Source organism: Arvicanthis niloticus, chromosome 5 (genome assembly GCF_011762505.2).
Source record: "Arvicanthis niloticus isolate mArvNil1 chromosome 5, mArvNil1.pat.X, whole genome shotgun sequence".
Classification (NCBI taxonomy): domain Eukaryota; kingdom Metazoa; phylum Chordata; class Mammalia; order Rodentia; family Muridae; genus Arvicanthis; species Arvicanthis niloticus.
The window spans coordinates 18291163-18306338 of NC_047662.1; the positions used below are offsets into that span (position 1 = coordinate 18291163).

General features: G+C 37.2%; 1 protein-coding gene across 2 annotated transcripts in view; it reads left to right on the forward strand.

Moving 5' to 3' along the window:
* Kdm1a (lysine demethylase 1A) overlaps positions 1 to 15176 on the forward strand; it is a 56832-nt gene that overhangs the window by 21536 nt on the left and 20120 nt on the right. Inside the window, exons 3-7 of one of the 2 annotated variants that reach the window (XM_034502650.2) lie at positions 3177 to 3236; positions 8062 to 8195; positions 11535 to 11613; positions 12503 to 12595; positions 13316 to 13422. In XM_034502650.2, the coding sequence (XP_034358541.1) occupies positions 3177 to 3236; positions 8062 to 8195; positions 11535 to 11613; positions 12503 to 12595; positions 13316 to 13422 (473 nt within the window). The remainder of the gene's footprint in view (positions 1 to 3176; positions 3237 to 8061; positions 8196 to 11534; positions 11614 to 12502; positions 12596 to 13315; positions 13423 to 15176) is intronic. The other variant, XM_034502652.2, reaches the window with a different exon arrangement.

Consider the following 15176-nt stretch of genomic DNA (forward strand, 5'->3'; position numbering starts at 1 on the left):
CATAAACAAACCCCTTTGGGGCTAGCCATGTAGCTTAGTTGATATATGGCTTGTTCTTCACTTAGTAGAGGTGCAAGCCTGTAATCCAAACACTTGGGAGCAGCAGGTATGTCAGAAGAAATTCAGTCATCTTCAGATATATAATAGCAAGTGAGTACAGGAGATCTTATCTTAAAAAAAATGAAAAAGGTTCTTTTCAGCTCTTTTTGAAAAGTGAGTAAACATATCACAAGTATGATTAGAAAATATTCACATCCTTTCACTTCTAAACAAAGTAAACTTTGAGGTCAAGATAAATCTGCTTTTTAAATCTTTGTGATTGTGTTCTAGTTTTGTTTTCTATTAGTCCTTATGTTCTATATTACCTTTTACATATCTCCTCTTATTTTTTTTACCTAAGTAATATTTTAGATTTGAATTATTCATATTATGAAAGAACTTTAAAAATATTTTCAGGATGTTAGATAGCTTCTAAATTTACCTATATTCTTACCAAATTACAGTATTTTTTAAATAATTAAAAAATATATTAATAGTTTTTTACTAATAACTTTATATTCCATGCAATGCCCCCCTCCTGATCGCTGCCTCCCGAAATCATTCCAACCTCCTCCCCTTCTCCTATGAGAGGGTGAAGGCCCCCTAGGTATTACCCCCACCCTGGCATATCAAGTCTCTGTGAGGCTAGGTGCATTCTCTCTCACTGAGGACAGACAAGGCAGCCCAGCTAGAAGAACATACCCCACATACAGGCAACAGCTTTTGGGATAGCCCGCTGTTCTAGTTGTTCAGGACACACATGAAGACCAAGATGCACATCTGCTACATACATGAGGGGAGGCCTAGGTCCAGCCCATGTATGTTCCTTGGTTAGTGGTTCAGTTTCTGAGAGCCTCAAGAGTCCAAGCTAGTTGACTTTAGAGTTTCTGTTCACTTCAGGGCTACACTCATTCCTCCTATCATTAATAGTGTTGGGGATTGGTGCTTGCTCATGGGATGGGTCTCAAGTTGAGTCAGTAAGAGTATCTTTTTAAAAAAATAGTTTTGCTATGTAGGCTAGGCTGGACCTGAATTTGGTCCCCACTTCAACCTCCCAAGTATTTGGGGTTTTAGGCATACATTATTCTACTTGACTTAGTGTCTTTATAAGAATTTTTAAAATGTAATTTTAAAAGCAGAAGCAAGAAAAAACTGCCTTACCTTGTTCTTTTCATATTATTATTTGTAGCACAATAATCATGAATAATATATCTTTTTTGTTGCATACCATTGACAATAGAAAAACAAGAGTCTTGTAGCTGAAACAAGTTTGCTTATTGTAGGGCCTGCATTGTAGTTGGAGAAAGGGAAATGATAAGAATAGAAAGGGTAGAATAATTGAGTTTCAGTGCCCAGTTGAAAGTGCTTTTGTAGCCTGGTTTGGTGGTTTGGTTTAAACCTGTCACTCAGGAGACAGTCAGGGCCAGCCTGGTCTACAGAGTGAGTTCCAGGACAGCAAGAGCTACATAGTGAAACCCCATCTCAAAAAACACATAAAGAGTACTTTTTCTTTTCTTTTCTTTTTTTTTTAAAGTAATTAAAATGTCTCTGATAAGAAACCTGCATTTTTGCCAAGTCAAGAACATTATTTGAAAGAGAACAGCTAATGTCTCAGTGTTAATCTTAAACTGTATTTGTTTACTGTTATGAGCCCACTCTGCTTTTTCCAAAAAGAGTTTAATATTTTGTCTACCGTAGTTCTGTTGGGAATCAAATGAACAATGTCATTTTTTTTTTTTTTAACCTACAACACGTTTTAGGAATAAGAGATCATACCAAGAGTGAACATTTCTAATTTAAACTATAGGTCCTGTGTTCTCAAGATTAGTTTGTACATTGGATTTATCAGTTCAGTCTTCTCTTCATGCTTATTTGCTGTTTCCTAGGGGCTCTAAACAACAAATCAAATATACTGTATCTTGTCTAAGCTGAAGAACGTTCTAGAACCTAGGGGGTCCTTTAGACAAGAGCATAGGAAAATCTACCACCTCCCAGCATATTCTGTTAGTGTTGTCAAAAATCTTTGCTTGTATTTCAGTTCTTAATATTCTTTAGGAGGGAGATATTTAAAATTTCATAGACCTTGGAACATTTTTATAAGGGCTATAATTGTTTGATTTTACTGTTCCCTTCAAACTCTGTGGTGGAATAATCAATCTGCTGTCTTGTAGGAACATTTTAAAATAAACTGTGTAATGAAGCTTGTTCAGATCACTGGGAGATTGTGTTTTCCTATTTTCATAGGTCACACTGTGATCTTGCAGTGTACCAGGGGACTGGAAGCTTAAGATCATGGTGTCTGTCTTGGTGATAGATTGTAGAAGATAGTTTGTTGATGGTATTTTTTGATAGAATTTAAAGCCTTGATTCTTGGAAGTTCTACAGAGTACCATTGAGGAAATTTTTTTTTTCTGTTTTGAAATATCAGGGCTTAGCATACAGCTTAAGGTATAAGTTCCCCTAGTGTGTTGCCTGAGTGCCTCCATCCTCCCACAGACATATGTGTCTACAGCTTGGCCTCTGATCATATGATGTCTTTACTGAGGAAGCACTGGAATAGTCAGTCCAGTCCTGTCTACTGTGTATGGAAGGAAAACAAAACTACTTTTGGTGCTGAATCTTTTAGTTAAATCCCCTGCTGTGATAAGGACAGGATTTTCCCTTTTTTTTTTTTTTTTTTTTTAAACTAAGGTTGTCAGTCATTTGCTTGTTGTCTTTTTAGATAGAAAATTAAGAGACTTGAATTGGTGCTGAATGGTTACAGTTTCAGGTCCTGTGGCCTAGCCCATGTCAGACACTGTCAGGGTAGCAACAGTTAGTTAAAGGATATTAGAATCCATCTCCCATCCCCATCCAGATTTACTAAATAAGACTGGCAGCAAAAATTTAGGGATTAGAAATACTGTGTACTTTGTTCTACTGCCTTTCAACAAGGATCAGCATGTGAAGTTGAAATGTCCTGACCAGAATTTGAAAGATGATGCAATTCCCTGGGCCTTGATTACAGAAGGAGCTCTCTGATATGGGTTTACTAGTTGGTGGTAAATTCTTGAGTCACCAGCTATTAAGCCTTTATGTCCAGATATTATCTTAATTTATGGAGTAAGGTCCCTGAGTTCTCCTCTTTCCTTCCACAGGGCAAGCAGGAGGACTTCAAGACGACAGTTCTGGAGGGTATGGAGACGGCCAAGCATCAGGTGAGGGTGGCATTAGATGCTTGCCACTTTAGCAAGAGCTGCCAGGTCAGGGAGTGATTGATGCTTGCAAGTGTTTTTGGCTATGGTATTCTCATTGTAGCCAGAAGCCCAGGGGTAGTGTAACCCACAGGACAGAGTAGTGTAAGGAGAGTGTAGCCAGAGCAAAGGCAAGCAGTCTGTTGAAGTCCTCAGGCCGATCTCAGCCCTCCATTCTTCATGTGTTTGAGGAGATGGCGGATACTTGGGAGTAATGAGACCTTTAAAGAGAAGAAACATAGAGGTAGTCACAGACAAGAGACCATAGACTCAAGTCTTAACAGGGCTAAGGTATTTTAGGACTAGACTGCAGGTGACACCTTACATAGGTATGATTGTTGGTGCTGGGCACTTTTTCCAACTAATTGTATTTAGTCACTTTACAGTTGAATTATTAGGGTGAAAGTTGCCTTTTTAAAAAAGTATATTCAAAAGGTTTTTTCTTTTCAGACCAAACTATGGATTTTGACTTTTAGGAAAAAGAATTTGTAAGGCCATCATTTGGAACAGTTAAGCTTGTTCCCAGAATCTGAAATAACATGTTTGTGTTTCATCCTTTCGTCGTTGAAGTGTATGAGTGTGTGCGTGCCAGGGCCAAAAGCTGGTTTCTTTAGACACTTGGAGAAAATTTGAATACATATTACTTAATATTGAAGGCTGTCAACTCTCATTTAAGTACAGATTAAGATATTTGTCTGTAGGCGTTTGTCTAGCAGGTTCAGGACATACTTGTGTTTTATTCTGGATCAGATGTATTTCCTTGAGATAGAGCAGTTTGTAGTCAAGGGTATTTGGAATGTTCAAAGTGGAGCTCTTTCCACACTGTCCCAGGACCAGGGGTTTATAGTTGGTACATGCTTACCTCAGGGGGGCGCACTTTTTCTTTAGAGAGAATGCCTTTTACTGAGTGATGCGGGAGATTGTCCTTGAAACTTGACTGGGGACAGCCTCTATAGAGTCTTAACTTCAAGGAAACCAAGTTTTCTTGTTGATTTTTGTTTTTTAGAAACTTTTTGTCTTTGTTTAAATAAACAGCTTATTGTATTGCTGGTAAAACAGCAGACTGTTTTGTGTGAAACTATAGAGCATAGTTCTGGGTGTTGCTGGGAAGGCGGTGAATGTTGTGAACACTCCAACCCTCTCTTAGATTAGATCTTGCAATGTTGAGAAGCATACATATGTGACACTGAGTTTAAAGCATGCCTAAGTGGTCAACATTCTTCTCTAAATGAAGCCAGGTAATCTTGAGGGTTTCTGACAGCCAGGATTGTATCTTGGTTTCTTAAAATCCATGTTGATGTCTATTTCCTAAATCTTAGAGCTAGAAGGGAGCTTGAGGTCATCTTGTCTAGCTTTCTGTCTTCAAACAAATAATGCTGTATCTATCCTGCTTACGAGTTGGAGCCTGAAAGAAACCCAAAGCAGCTTAGTGAACTGGCTAGCAGTAAGCCAACAGCTGCGAAGTGAGAACGCAGGGACCTTGCTTCTTCATTGTATAGATTGTTCTGCACACTGATGGCAGGCATCTGCTGTAAACATCAAGTCTAATTATGAGGATTCATACTTTGCTTTTCTCCTCCTGTCTTTACTCTTTTTATTTTAAAGTTGTTGTAGGACCTGATATACCTGCTGGTTTTAAGAGAAGACTTTTATGTAGATCCAGACCCCATCAGGCTTTTGTTTTCTCTTTGAGTCTGAAATCTTGTTAATATCCCTTTTTTTATTTAAAGAGAAATCAAAGGCAAATGATATCTGAAGGCCTCCTTTCTCTAACTTCTCTGTTGCTTACACTAGTCAAAATACCATTTACATCTCATAAAAGTCAGGGAAAAATAATTTTTTGGCATAAAATACTTATTTCCCTGCTTTATTCTTTCCTAGTTGACCACCCTGCAAAATCTACTTTGTTTATTTTAAAAGGAAGGTTTTGTATGTCTTCAGAGATGGATGGCATCAGGCTAGAAAGGACCTTGTAGTTCAGTGTGATTGCAGACTGCAAGGAAGGCCATTCTAGAACTTAACTGTGTGAGAGGTTGGGAGAATGGACTGAAGCTAGACAGGCTGGGGCTTTGTAACATTCTACATTTCTAGAATAATAGATTGTACTAAGTGTACCCAAACACAGAAGTGAAAAGTATATTCCAGAGCCAAGTGCAATTTATTTCTGAATTCTATGTACTGTTGGTTACTTAAAAAAAAAAAGTCGTTATCCAGGTCAGCAGGTTTCCTGTAGAGGAGATTGGTGTGAGTTGTTGGATCATCCAGAGTTTTCTCTGCTTCATTCTGGAAAGCTAAGTCAAAACACCTAAGAAAGATGTTTTGATTTACTTTTCAGATAGTTTGTGCCAAATTAACTTTTTGTTTTCTTTGAAAAAAAGGCTAGATTTGTTTTTTAATCTTACCACCCAATTTTTATAATGGCTTTCATTCTTTGAAATAAAAATCTATCTCTAAATAAAAAAAGATCATTACTGAGAGTTTTGATTTGTTGGCCAAGCCTGCAGATGTCTGTGTTCTTGAGCAGTCAGCACTCACTGAGTGTCCTAGAGACTGTTTCACCTTGAGAGCAGGAAGATAGACCTGTAAAGTAGTATTGTTCCTGATGTATTAATATCATCTTTTTAGTTTCTTCAATTGCATTTGTGTAGTAGTTTTGAATTCTAATTTAGAGAAGTATTTTGAAATTGCTGTGTGAAGTAAATAACTTATAATTGTTACGTAGTCCTCAGATGCCCAGAGTTAGCCAAGTGTCTGAGTTTTTTGTTTGCTTTTCCCGAAGAACACTTGCATCTTGGAACCAAATGTCATATGAAATTTTGGGGGATTTTTTCTATATACTTTTTTTTTTTTTGCTGTTATTGAAAAGTAAAGTAATCTGTTGTAGTAAAAGTCTTTTAAGCCAGGGTATAATACAGTATTAGCTGGGAAAGAAAATTATTTTTGGCAAGCCAAAGAAGAATTCTGTTAATGTTATGTTGGGTTTACAGTGGGGTTTTGTCACGTAGCCCAGCTGATTGGCTTTAAATGTGATTCTCCTGCCTCAGCCTCTGGAGTGCTGTCGTTATGACATGCACCACAATGGTCAGCTGAGAAATGGAGTTTAATGCAGATTTAATAGTGATCATTATTTTCATGTTAATAGTAAATACATGAACTATAACCTATTAAGTATTTGGCTGAGGCACTAAGCAGTAATGAGTAGATAACTGTTCCTTATAAGGATTTAAAATATTTTAGAGTTTGATTTTTGTTTTTTGTTCATTTGTTTTGATTTGGGGCTAGGGGACAGGGACATCAAAGCTGTATAATTTTAGAAAATTTCTGTCCCTGCTAGCACTTCCTCCACCACTACTTCTTCCTCAGGTAATAGCACATGTCACCAGCAACGGTGTAGCTCTTACTTTTATCCCTTAAGGCACATTTAATTGTCTGACAATCTTTGATTTTAGATTGGAGTTAAATTAGGATTGATTGTTGGTTTTATTTAGTAATGTAGAACACAGGGTTTTTGCCCTTAGATCTAGTGGTGGATGGTGCTTCTCTCTGAGAACAGCTATTTAAAAATGTGTGGCCTGTGTCAGCACTGGGCAGTTTTACTTGGCCTTTTTGTTAGCCACTAATTTCTCTAAGAAGTGGTGATTGTTATTTGAGTGTCTATGGAAACAGATCCCTTAGGAGAGTAGCTACAGTCTTCAAGTTTGTACCTGCTGTGTTCTTTACATTCTAGTTTCACTAAACTCTACCACTACTTCTAACTTCTGTTTTATCACCTTTTAATATTATATATAGGAACTTTTGTGTTGCATTGTTACTTACTATCATACTTTTTGATACAAAATTTAGAAAGTCTAAAATTGTACCTTTTCTGGTCCCTTTCCTGTTTCCAGAGTAGAAATTTGCTAGTGATTGGCTTCTAGGGCTAGCTAAGCACACAGACTCCTCCTGAGCTGCACCCAGGCCTGTCTGGCTGTTCAGATGCTGCTGTAGTGTTATCAAGATAATTGAGCTATAAGCCCAGCATGTGCCTGACTTTCCAAAAATCCTTAACTAACATGAGTTTATCTGTTAACTTATAAAATATTTAAAAGCCAACTTAAGTAATTTCAGAATAACTCATTTTATTTGTAGTATACTTGTAGTGTACGCTCATACAGTATGTGTAACAGCAGTTCTTGTAGACAGTGAAGTATTTCTAATGTTGCTGACAGAAATAAAGTAAATTCTTGGTCTTCTGACTTAACCATTACAGTCTGCTTAATTTCTCTGCCCCCTTGCCAACACTAGCTAGTGAGGGCTAATACATCCTGCTCTTGATAAAATTGTGTAATTTTCTGTTTTTGAGTTTCTAACTTTTAACTTTCCATTTCATGCTGCAATCACAAATAAAGGCTTGTGATTACATTTTTACTCCTGGCCTCTGTTAGTGTACTTTCCTTTAATTTGTTTGTTTTGTTGTTTTTGTTTTTAATCCTCTAAATTTTATTATATGCTGTCTGTGATATTCATTTAATTAGAATATAATTCAGTCTTACCTGATTGATGGATGAAAATATTCTAATTGGCTTGTAGTAAAGTAATAATTAAACTTTGAGATGTTAAGCTTGAAATAGTACTTGAAATTTTAACTTTTGAGGCAAAATTTTAAAAAACAACTTTTAAAAGGCAGTATCAGTCTGTGAATTAGGCAAAGCTTTAAAGCTCTTTCAAGCAGAAAAGAACTTGAGGGTTTCATCATTGCTAGCCTCTGCCCATTTGCACTATTCTAGTGGTCCTCTGCTTCCTTTGCTAGGTGTGGAGGGTGCAGCTTTCCAAAGTCGACTTCCCCATGACCGAATGACCTCTCAGGAAGCAGCATGTTTCCCAGACATCATCAGTGGGCCTCAGCAGACACAGAAGGTTTTTCTCTTCATCAGGAACCGCACAGTAAGTGTCTATACCTCTATTTTTCATTTGGATTTTGAAAAGTGCCTATGAATTTTATTGGGAATATGGAAAACAAAAAGAAGGGCAGAAAAACTTAAATGGTAATATATTTATTTCTATATAACCATCGCCAGAGATAAATTGTCTTTTCCTTTAGGTATTTAAGATTTATTTTTATTGGTTTTGGTTTTGTGCATGTGTGCTTGTGTGGGTACTTGCATGTGAATACACAGGTGTCTATGGAAGCCAAAGGTATCAGATGTCTTAGAGCAGGGGCTACAGGCAGTTGTGAGACATCCAGTAGGTACTGGAGCTGATGTGTGTAAGGTTTCATTTCTGTATGCATGCATTTTTAAGGATCCTTCTCATACCTCATAAATACATTTAAGAATCTACACTAAAGCAAAATTTGTCTCAACTCTTCTTGGGGTGGAATGGGGAGAAGTGTTGAGATTGGCTGTTTACATGCTAGGCAAGTGTTCTCACACTGAGCCATGTCCCAGGCAGAACCCAGCAGATTAAAATTATTTGAAGCAGTCACTGCCTTTCCCTTCAAAGCAGTACCCTCAGTCAGAGCACACTTTTCATCCCCACACTGGGGAGGCAGAGGCAGGCTGATCTCTGAGTTCAAGGTCAGCCTAGTCTATGAATTGAGTTCAGGACAGTCAGGGTTACCCTGTCTCAGAACAACAAACAACAAAAACCAAGGCTGTATACCCCTAGCCCTGTTTGTCACCTAGTTTACCTTCTTTCTCTATACTTAATGATTAATATCTTTATTTCTCTTGATAGTTGGATCATAATTTAATTAACTTAAACTTCCATTTTTACTTTATTGTAATTAAACCCCGACTAGTTTTAATGTGTTCTAGTTCTATGTCTGGGATATCCTTACTATGTGCATGATCCCTAGCATGTGTAAATAGAGTCTCAATTCGTAAAAATCAAAACTTAGCATACACAGTTTTCAATACCCAAAGAGAAGACTCACTTTAATAGTGGTTATACCAGGAGTAAAACCCTCAAAAGTTAGGAACTTTTTAGCATTTTTGGTACAGATTACCTACCAGAAAGATTGATCTGTACTCTCATTGTCCTGCCCTCGTTTGTGTTATTAAATAGTGCTGTGCTACTGTAAGCAAACCCACCCTATTTTTATTTCTTAGGTTACTGTTGCTGACTGCTTTTTTTGTATTTATTAGTCTTTTATATACCCCCTCCCCTCCCCTTCCCTCCCCTCCCCTCCCCTCCCCTTCCCTCCTCTCCTCTCCCCTCTCCTTCTCTTAAATGTCCTCCAAAAATTCTTTAGCTATCAGGCATAGTAGCCTTGCCTTTACTGCAGCAGCCAGGAGGCTGAAGCAGGAGGATCTCATTCAAGGTTAGTCTAGGCTACATAATAGGAATCTGTCTCCAAACAAAACATAATTTTGGGGGGAAGGCAAAGGTGTTGTTAACATACCCATCATTTTCTCAAAGTTTCTGTGAAGTTTCTCATGTTTTGAATATGTCTTCAAGCATGTTTCCTTCTTAGGCCCCGCTTCTTTAATTTGGTTTTAGATTGTACAACCACTGCTAAATTTGGATAAAAAAATACTATATAGCTAAGATGACAGGTCAGTTATACTGGAATTTCGAAACACGGGAAAGTCAGGGTAAAGTAAGTGAATAGAAATGTTTTATAAATCTTGAAGTTGATCTGTCTCATGATTGCATCAATAGGTATATACCTATATATTTGCTTTTAGAGAAAATTTTAGATAAAATTGCCTTGGTTTTATTTTATTTGATGGGCGTTTTTGCTTTTTACTTAAATTTGAGTGATGGTTTTATATAGTTGATTTCTCTTTTAATCTGGTTCATTTTCTGTGACCCAATGTCAAGATTTGGTGAAGAATTGACCCAAGTTAGTGTTGTAGTTTCTGGCTAGTGATTGCTTTCTTCTGCAGTGATTGCATCTGTTCCCTGATTTCAGTTAGGCCTTTTGCCTTGTGACTTGAGCACAATTGGAATAAAACCATGACTAAGTTTTATTTCCTAGGATGGAAAGAGAAAGAAGCCTTAAGAAGGTTGAAGAGCTTGAGCCATGCATATGAGAGAAATTGCATTCTCTTCTGTTTGTAGCTTTCCAGAAAGTGGGCTAGCTCTAGTTATACCATTTGTAATTGATTTATTTATATCTAACCAAATTAACTCCTTGGTTAGAACTTAATCTACAGAACAGAGTTTGTTAATTTTTTTTTAGCAAGACTTTAAACATGATGGTATTTATCCTGCTTTGTATTTTGTGTGTGTGTGTGTGTGTGTGTGTGTGTGTGTGTGTGTGAGAGAGAGAGAGAGAGAGAGAGAGAGAGAATTTTAGAGAGAATTTCTGTTAAAACTCATGTCGAAATCATTGACTATATTGTAATCTTTTCATTCTTTATCTACAGGCTTTGAAATTATTCACTGGCCCTTTTTTCTTTCTTAAACATACTCTTGGCTTCAGTAATATAGTATTCTGATTTTCTCCTGTATCTCTGCCATGTAGTCAGATGCTTCCCAACTCATTGTTATGTGAGGTCCTCTCCTCCATTCTTTTCTTCTAGGACTCTTGGGCACACACACTTACTTCATTATCACACTGCAAATCTTCTGAAATGCCTCTGAAATCCCTATCTTGTATTTTCCCTTGGTTGTCTCAGAACTAGAGTCTTAGTATAGTTTGTGTGTGTTTTCACTCACTCATTCACCAACTCATTCACTTGTACAGCCTAAAGCTGAGGGGCCGCCATTGACACTTAACTGAGGGGCCGCCATCGACACTTTTAGCCCCTGTGTACCCGCATGATTGTAACAATGTGAACTCTTTATTTATTTATTTATTTATTTATTTATTCATTGGTTTTTTGAAACAGGGATTATCTGTATAGCCTTGGCTGTCCTGGAATTCACTCTGTAGACTGGGCTGGCCTCGAACTCAGAAATCCGCCTGCCCCTGCCTCCCAAGTGCTGGGATTAAAGGTGTGTACCACCACTGCCCAGCTGTGATTTTTTTTTTTTTTTTTTTTTTAAATCTACTCAGTATCTGGAATTATATAACCCAAGATTTAAATGCTAGCTATTCCTTACTGGTTATTTAGACATTTTTCTCTCCGGTAAAATAGCCTCCAGCTTCAATAATTCATTGGTGTAGTTTTTCATTAGGTAATATTTTTCTTGTCAGTATTCTATTCTAACCCCCACTGTGTATGAAAATACAAAATCCATAGTTGAAGTCTTAAATTTAAGAGATTATCTTACATCTGGTCAGGTGACATGTTTCTGTGGGTGTGTAATACAATTTACATCATTTAAATACAGTTGCAGTTATGGTTGGACAACCCAAAGATTCAGCTGACATTTGAAGCTACTCTCCAACAGTTAGAAGCACCTTACAACAGTAAGTAGGGGTGGGGAGGAGATGTTCCCTTGGGAGCCTTGTGGCTTCTGTTGGCTTTTTCTTTCATCTTATGCTGTGCAGAAATGACCTTTATAAAGTTTGATTTTTGTTTTCTTGATCTGTAAATTGTATTGATGTATGTGTTTAAGAGATTTCTTAATGTTTTTCCACATCTATTGTCTCACTTTGATCTATGGAATACTTTAGTATTTGAGTAGCTAATTGTCTGGTTTTCTTTCTGTTTATCACCAACAAAGTCTTAGAAAATTTTTGCTAAAATATATGAACATTGTTCATACCTTGCAAAGGTTTTTCTCTCTATTTTATCTGTAATATAATATCTTTTTAATAGATTTGTTTACATATTTGAGTATTTTGTCTACATATATGTCTGCACCCCAGAAGATGGCATCAGATTCCATTTTAGGCACTTGTAAGCCACCATGTGAATGCTAGGTATTGAACCTGGGAGCCTTTGGAAGAGCAGCAAGTGCTCTTAACTGCTGAGCCATCTCTCCAGCCCATAATATCATCTTTAAAATGCCAATTTAGCCAGGTATGTGGGCACATACCCATGACCTCAGCATTCTGGGGTAGAAGCAGGAGGAGGATTAGTTGAAGGTCAGCCTCAGCTATATAGCAGTTTGAAGCCAGCCTCAGCTTCATGAAACTGTCGCCACATAGCAATCTCTCCCCGACCCCCGTATGTTGGGTATTTTGTAGTATGTTACAGCCTGATAGTTCTGTGACTTTGTTTGCTAAAGGTATCACATGGCCAAGGGTCACATGAGTGTGTGTAGGATGACTTCACATTAGAGAGAGAAGAATTAGAATAGCTTTTTTGTTTAAACTGTTGGAAATATGAACATGTTTTTAATGTACTCTACAGGTGATACTGTGCTTGTCCACCGAGTTCACAGTTACTTAGAACGCCATGGTCTTATCAACTTCGGCATCTACAAGAGGATAAAACCCTTACCAAGTAAGGACTTCCCTACCAAATGAATTAAGTGGTTTTTACTAATATTTTTAGGCCTGTGTTTAATATTTGTGGTACTGATGACATTTTACTTTTATTAATGTTTCCATTAATGAAAATATTCTCAAGATTGTAAGTCAAATATAAATAAATAAATGTACATTTTTCTGAATTTCCTGTTGGAGAACATTTTAGGAAAAGAATAATTTCCAGTTTTTAAACATTTGAATTAAAGAGCTGTTAGAAATGGGAGAAGTCAGTTATGCAAATAGCAGGGTTAAGGCTTTCTTTCCTCTGTGGTTTCTTTTGCTTTCTAAGTATTTGCCCTTTTCATGCTGTTTGAACAATGTCTGCCAGGGATCTAAGAGACAAAGATATTCTGGAAAAAAAAAAATATTTTCAGAAAGGAATATTGTAACAGCAATAAAACTCTGAGAATGGTTCACATTGGTGCAGTTGTGAGGTTTGTCCTGAGAGGTTAGGCCACAGAACTTCAAATTACTAATATGACTCAAACTTGTACATTCTGTTACAAGCTTACAGCATTGAATTAATTTCTACAAGTTTCTGAAGTTTATAATTTCCACAGTCTCTATAGTTTGAAAGTAATTGAGTTGTTTAAGACGTTATGTTAAAAAGCCTAAAGTTTTTGTGAGAGGAAATACATATACAAACTCAGAATTACAAAATACCATAATTTATGTTCTCTTTTCTCTCTTTCAGTTAAAAAGACAGGAAAGGTGATTATTATAGGTTCAGGTGTCTCTGGCTTGGCAGCAGCTCGGCAGCTACAGAGTTTTGGGATGGATGTCACACTTCTAGAAGCCAGGGTAAGAGTTATAGTTTGGGATTAGAGGCCTGACCTAATGGAAACATGGTAAGGAATTACTTGTTCCAGATTAAAGAACTGGAGAATTTGTGCTTGCCCAGGCTGGTTTCTACAGTGTTATAGTTGTTGTTGTAGCTTTTATTTATAATTATTTGGTGCTGGAAATCAAACTTAAGAGCCTTGCACACAGTAGTTAAATGCTCTACCATTGATCTGTGCTTTTGCTAAATTACTTTTGACAGTAGATCTTTAGAAAGTGATCTTTAGAAATTATCTACCTTTGGGTAGATAATTTCAGATAATTTTTTACCATTAGCACTTTTTTGTTGTTGTTGTTGTGTTTTTCGAGACAGGGTTTCTCTGTGTAGCCTTGACTGTCCTGGAACTCACTCTGTAGGCCAGGCTGGCCTCGAACTCAGAAATCTACCTGCCTCTGCCTCCCAAGTGCTGGGATTAAAGGCGTGCGCCACCATCGCCTGGCATCATTAGCACTCTTTATCTGCTTTAAGGTTTATAATTGTGTGTTATGCATATATCTGGCTGTGAATATATACACATGTGAGTGTAGGTTCCCAGAAGATGGCATCAGATCTCTCGAGCTGGATTATGGTTGGTTGTGAGTCACCCAGTGGGGTGCTGGGAACTGACTCAGGTCCTCTGCAGAGCATTCAGTGCTCTTAACCAGTGAACTGTCTCCAGCTCCTAAAGTTAGCTCTTTAATTTGGGGTGTTCATAAACTTTGTAGGAGATGATACTTTCAGTGATTAAATTATATCCCTTGTTTGATAGATGGGGAAAGAGAATTACCTCACATAGACCCAGTCTTTTAGGACCAGGTAAAGCCAAGAGAACTGATTGTGTTCATCACTATTCCTGGATCTTGAAATAGAAACTGAAGGTGGGAAGGGTGTTTGCCTGTCATTTCAGGAAGCTGTTACAAAAATCGTTTGCCTAAGTCATTTTTTTTTTCATATTTTGCCTTCTAGTGGCTGATTTTTATTTTTAAAAAAATGAAAGAAACCTTACTTTTTTTGAGACAGGGTTTTTCTGTATACCCTTGCTGTCCTGGGGTCACTCTGTAGACCAGGCTGACCTCGAACTCAGAAATCCGCCTGCCTCTGCCTCAAAAGTGCTGGGATTAAAAGCATGTGCCACCACTGCCTGGCTGAAACCTTACTTCTTAATAACCTAAACATTTCAAAATTTTAACAATACTATGTATGGATCATTCAAAATTGCTTTTTATGAAGTTTTAAATTTTTAAAATAATATTTAGAGCATGGGGAAATAAAAATGATTTTCTTGATAGGCTGTTGCTTTTATATGTACTCTCTGTACTGTGTGTTAAGAGTAAAGGAAGACATAGCAGGTCATTGTGATCCTTCCCACATATGTAAAGTTTTGTTCTGCAGTTTTTGTTGTGTATCTCAAGTTTACAGAGTACTATGATATTTTCCATAATTTTAAGTTACTACTGTAACTCAGTAAGGTTTTTTTTATCCCCAAAACCTTAATTAGTAGACAAAAGCTTGAACCTGTTTAGGACTAAAGCTATTGTTACCTATTTGCATTCAGTAGATATGGTTGGTTCTTGGGCATCAGGTTGCTTAGAGAGAACATTTGTCAGGGAAGGTACCTAACAAACAATACAGTTACTATGACTGTATCTGTGGTCCAGACTGCTTGGACTTTTCTGAGCTCATCAGTTTAACACTAGCCAGGGCAACTTGATAAAATACCCATCCCTCATTACAA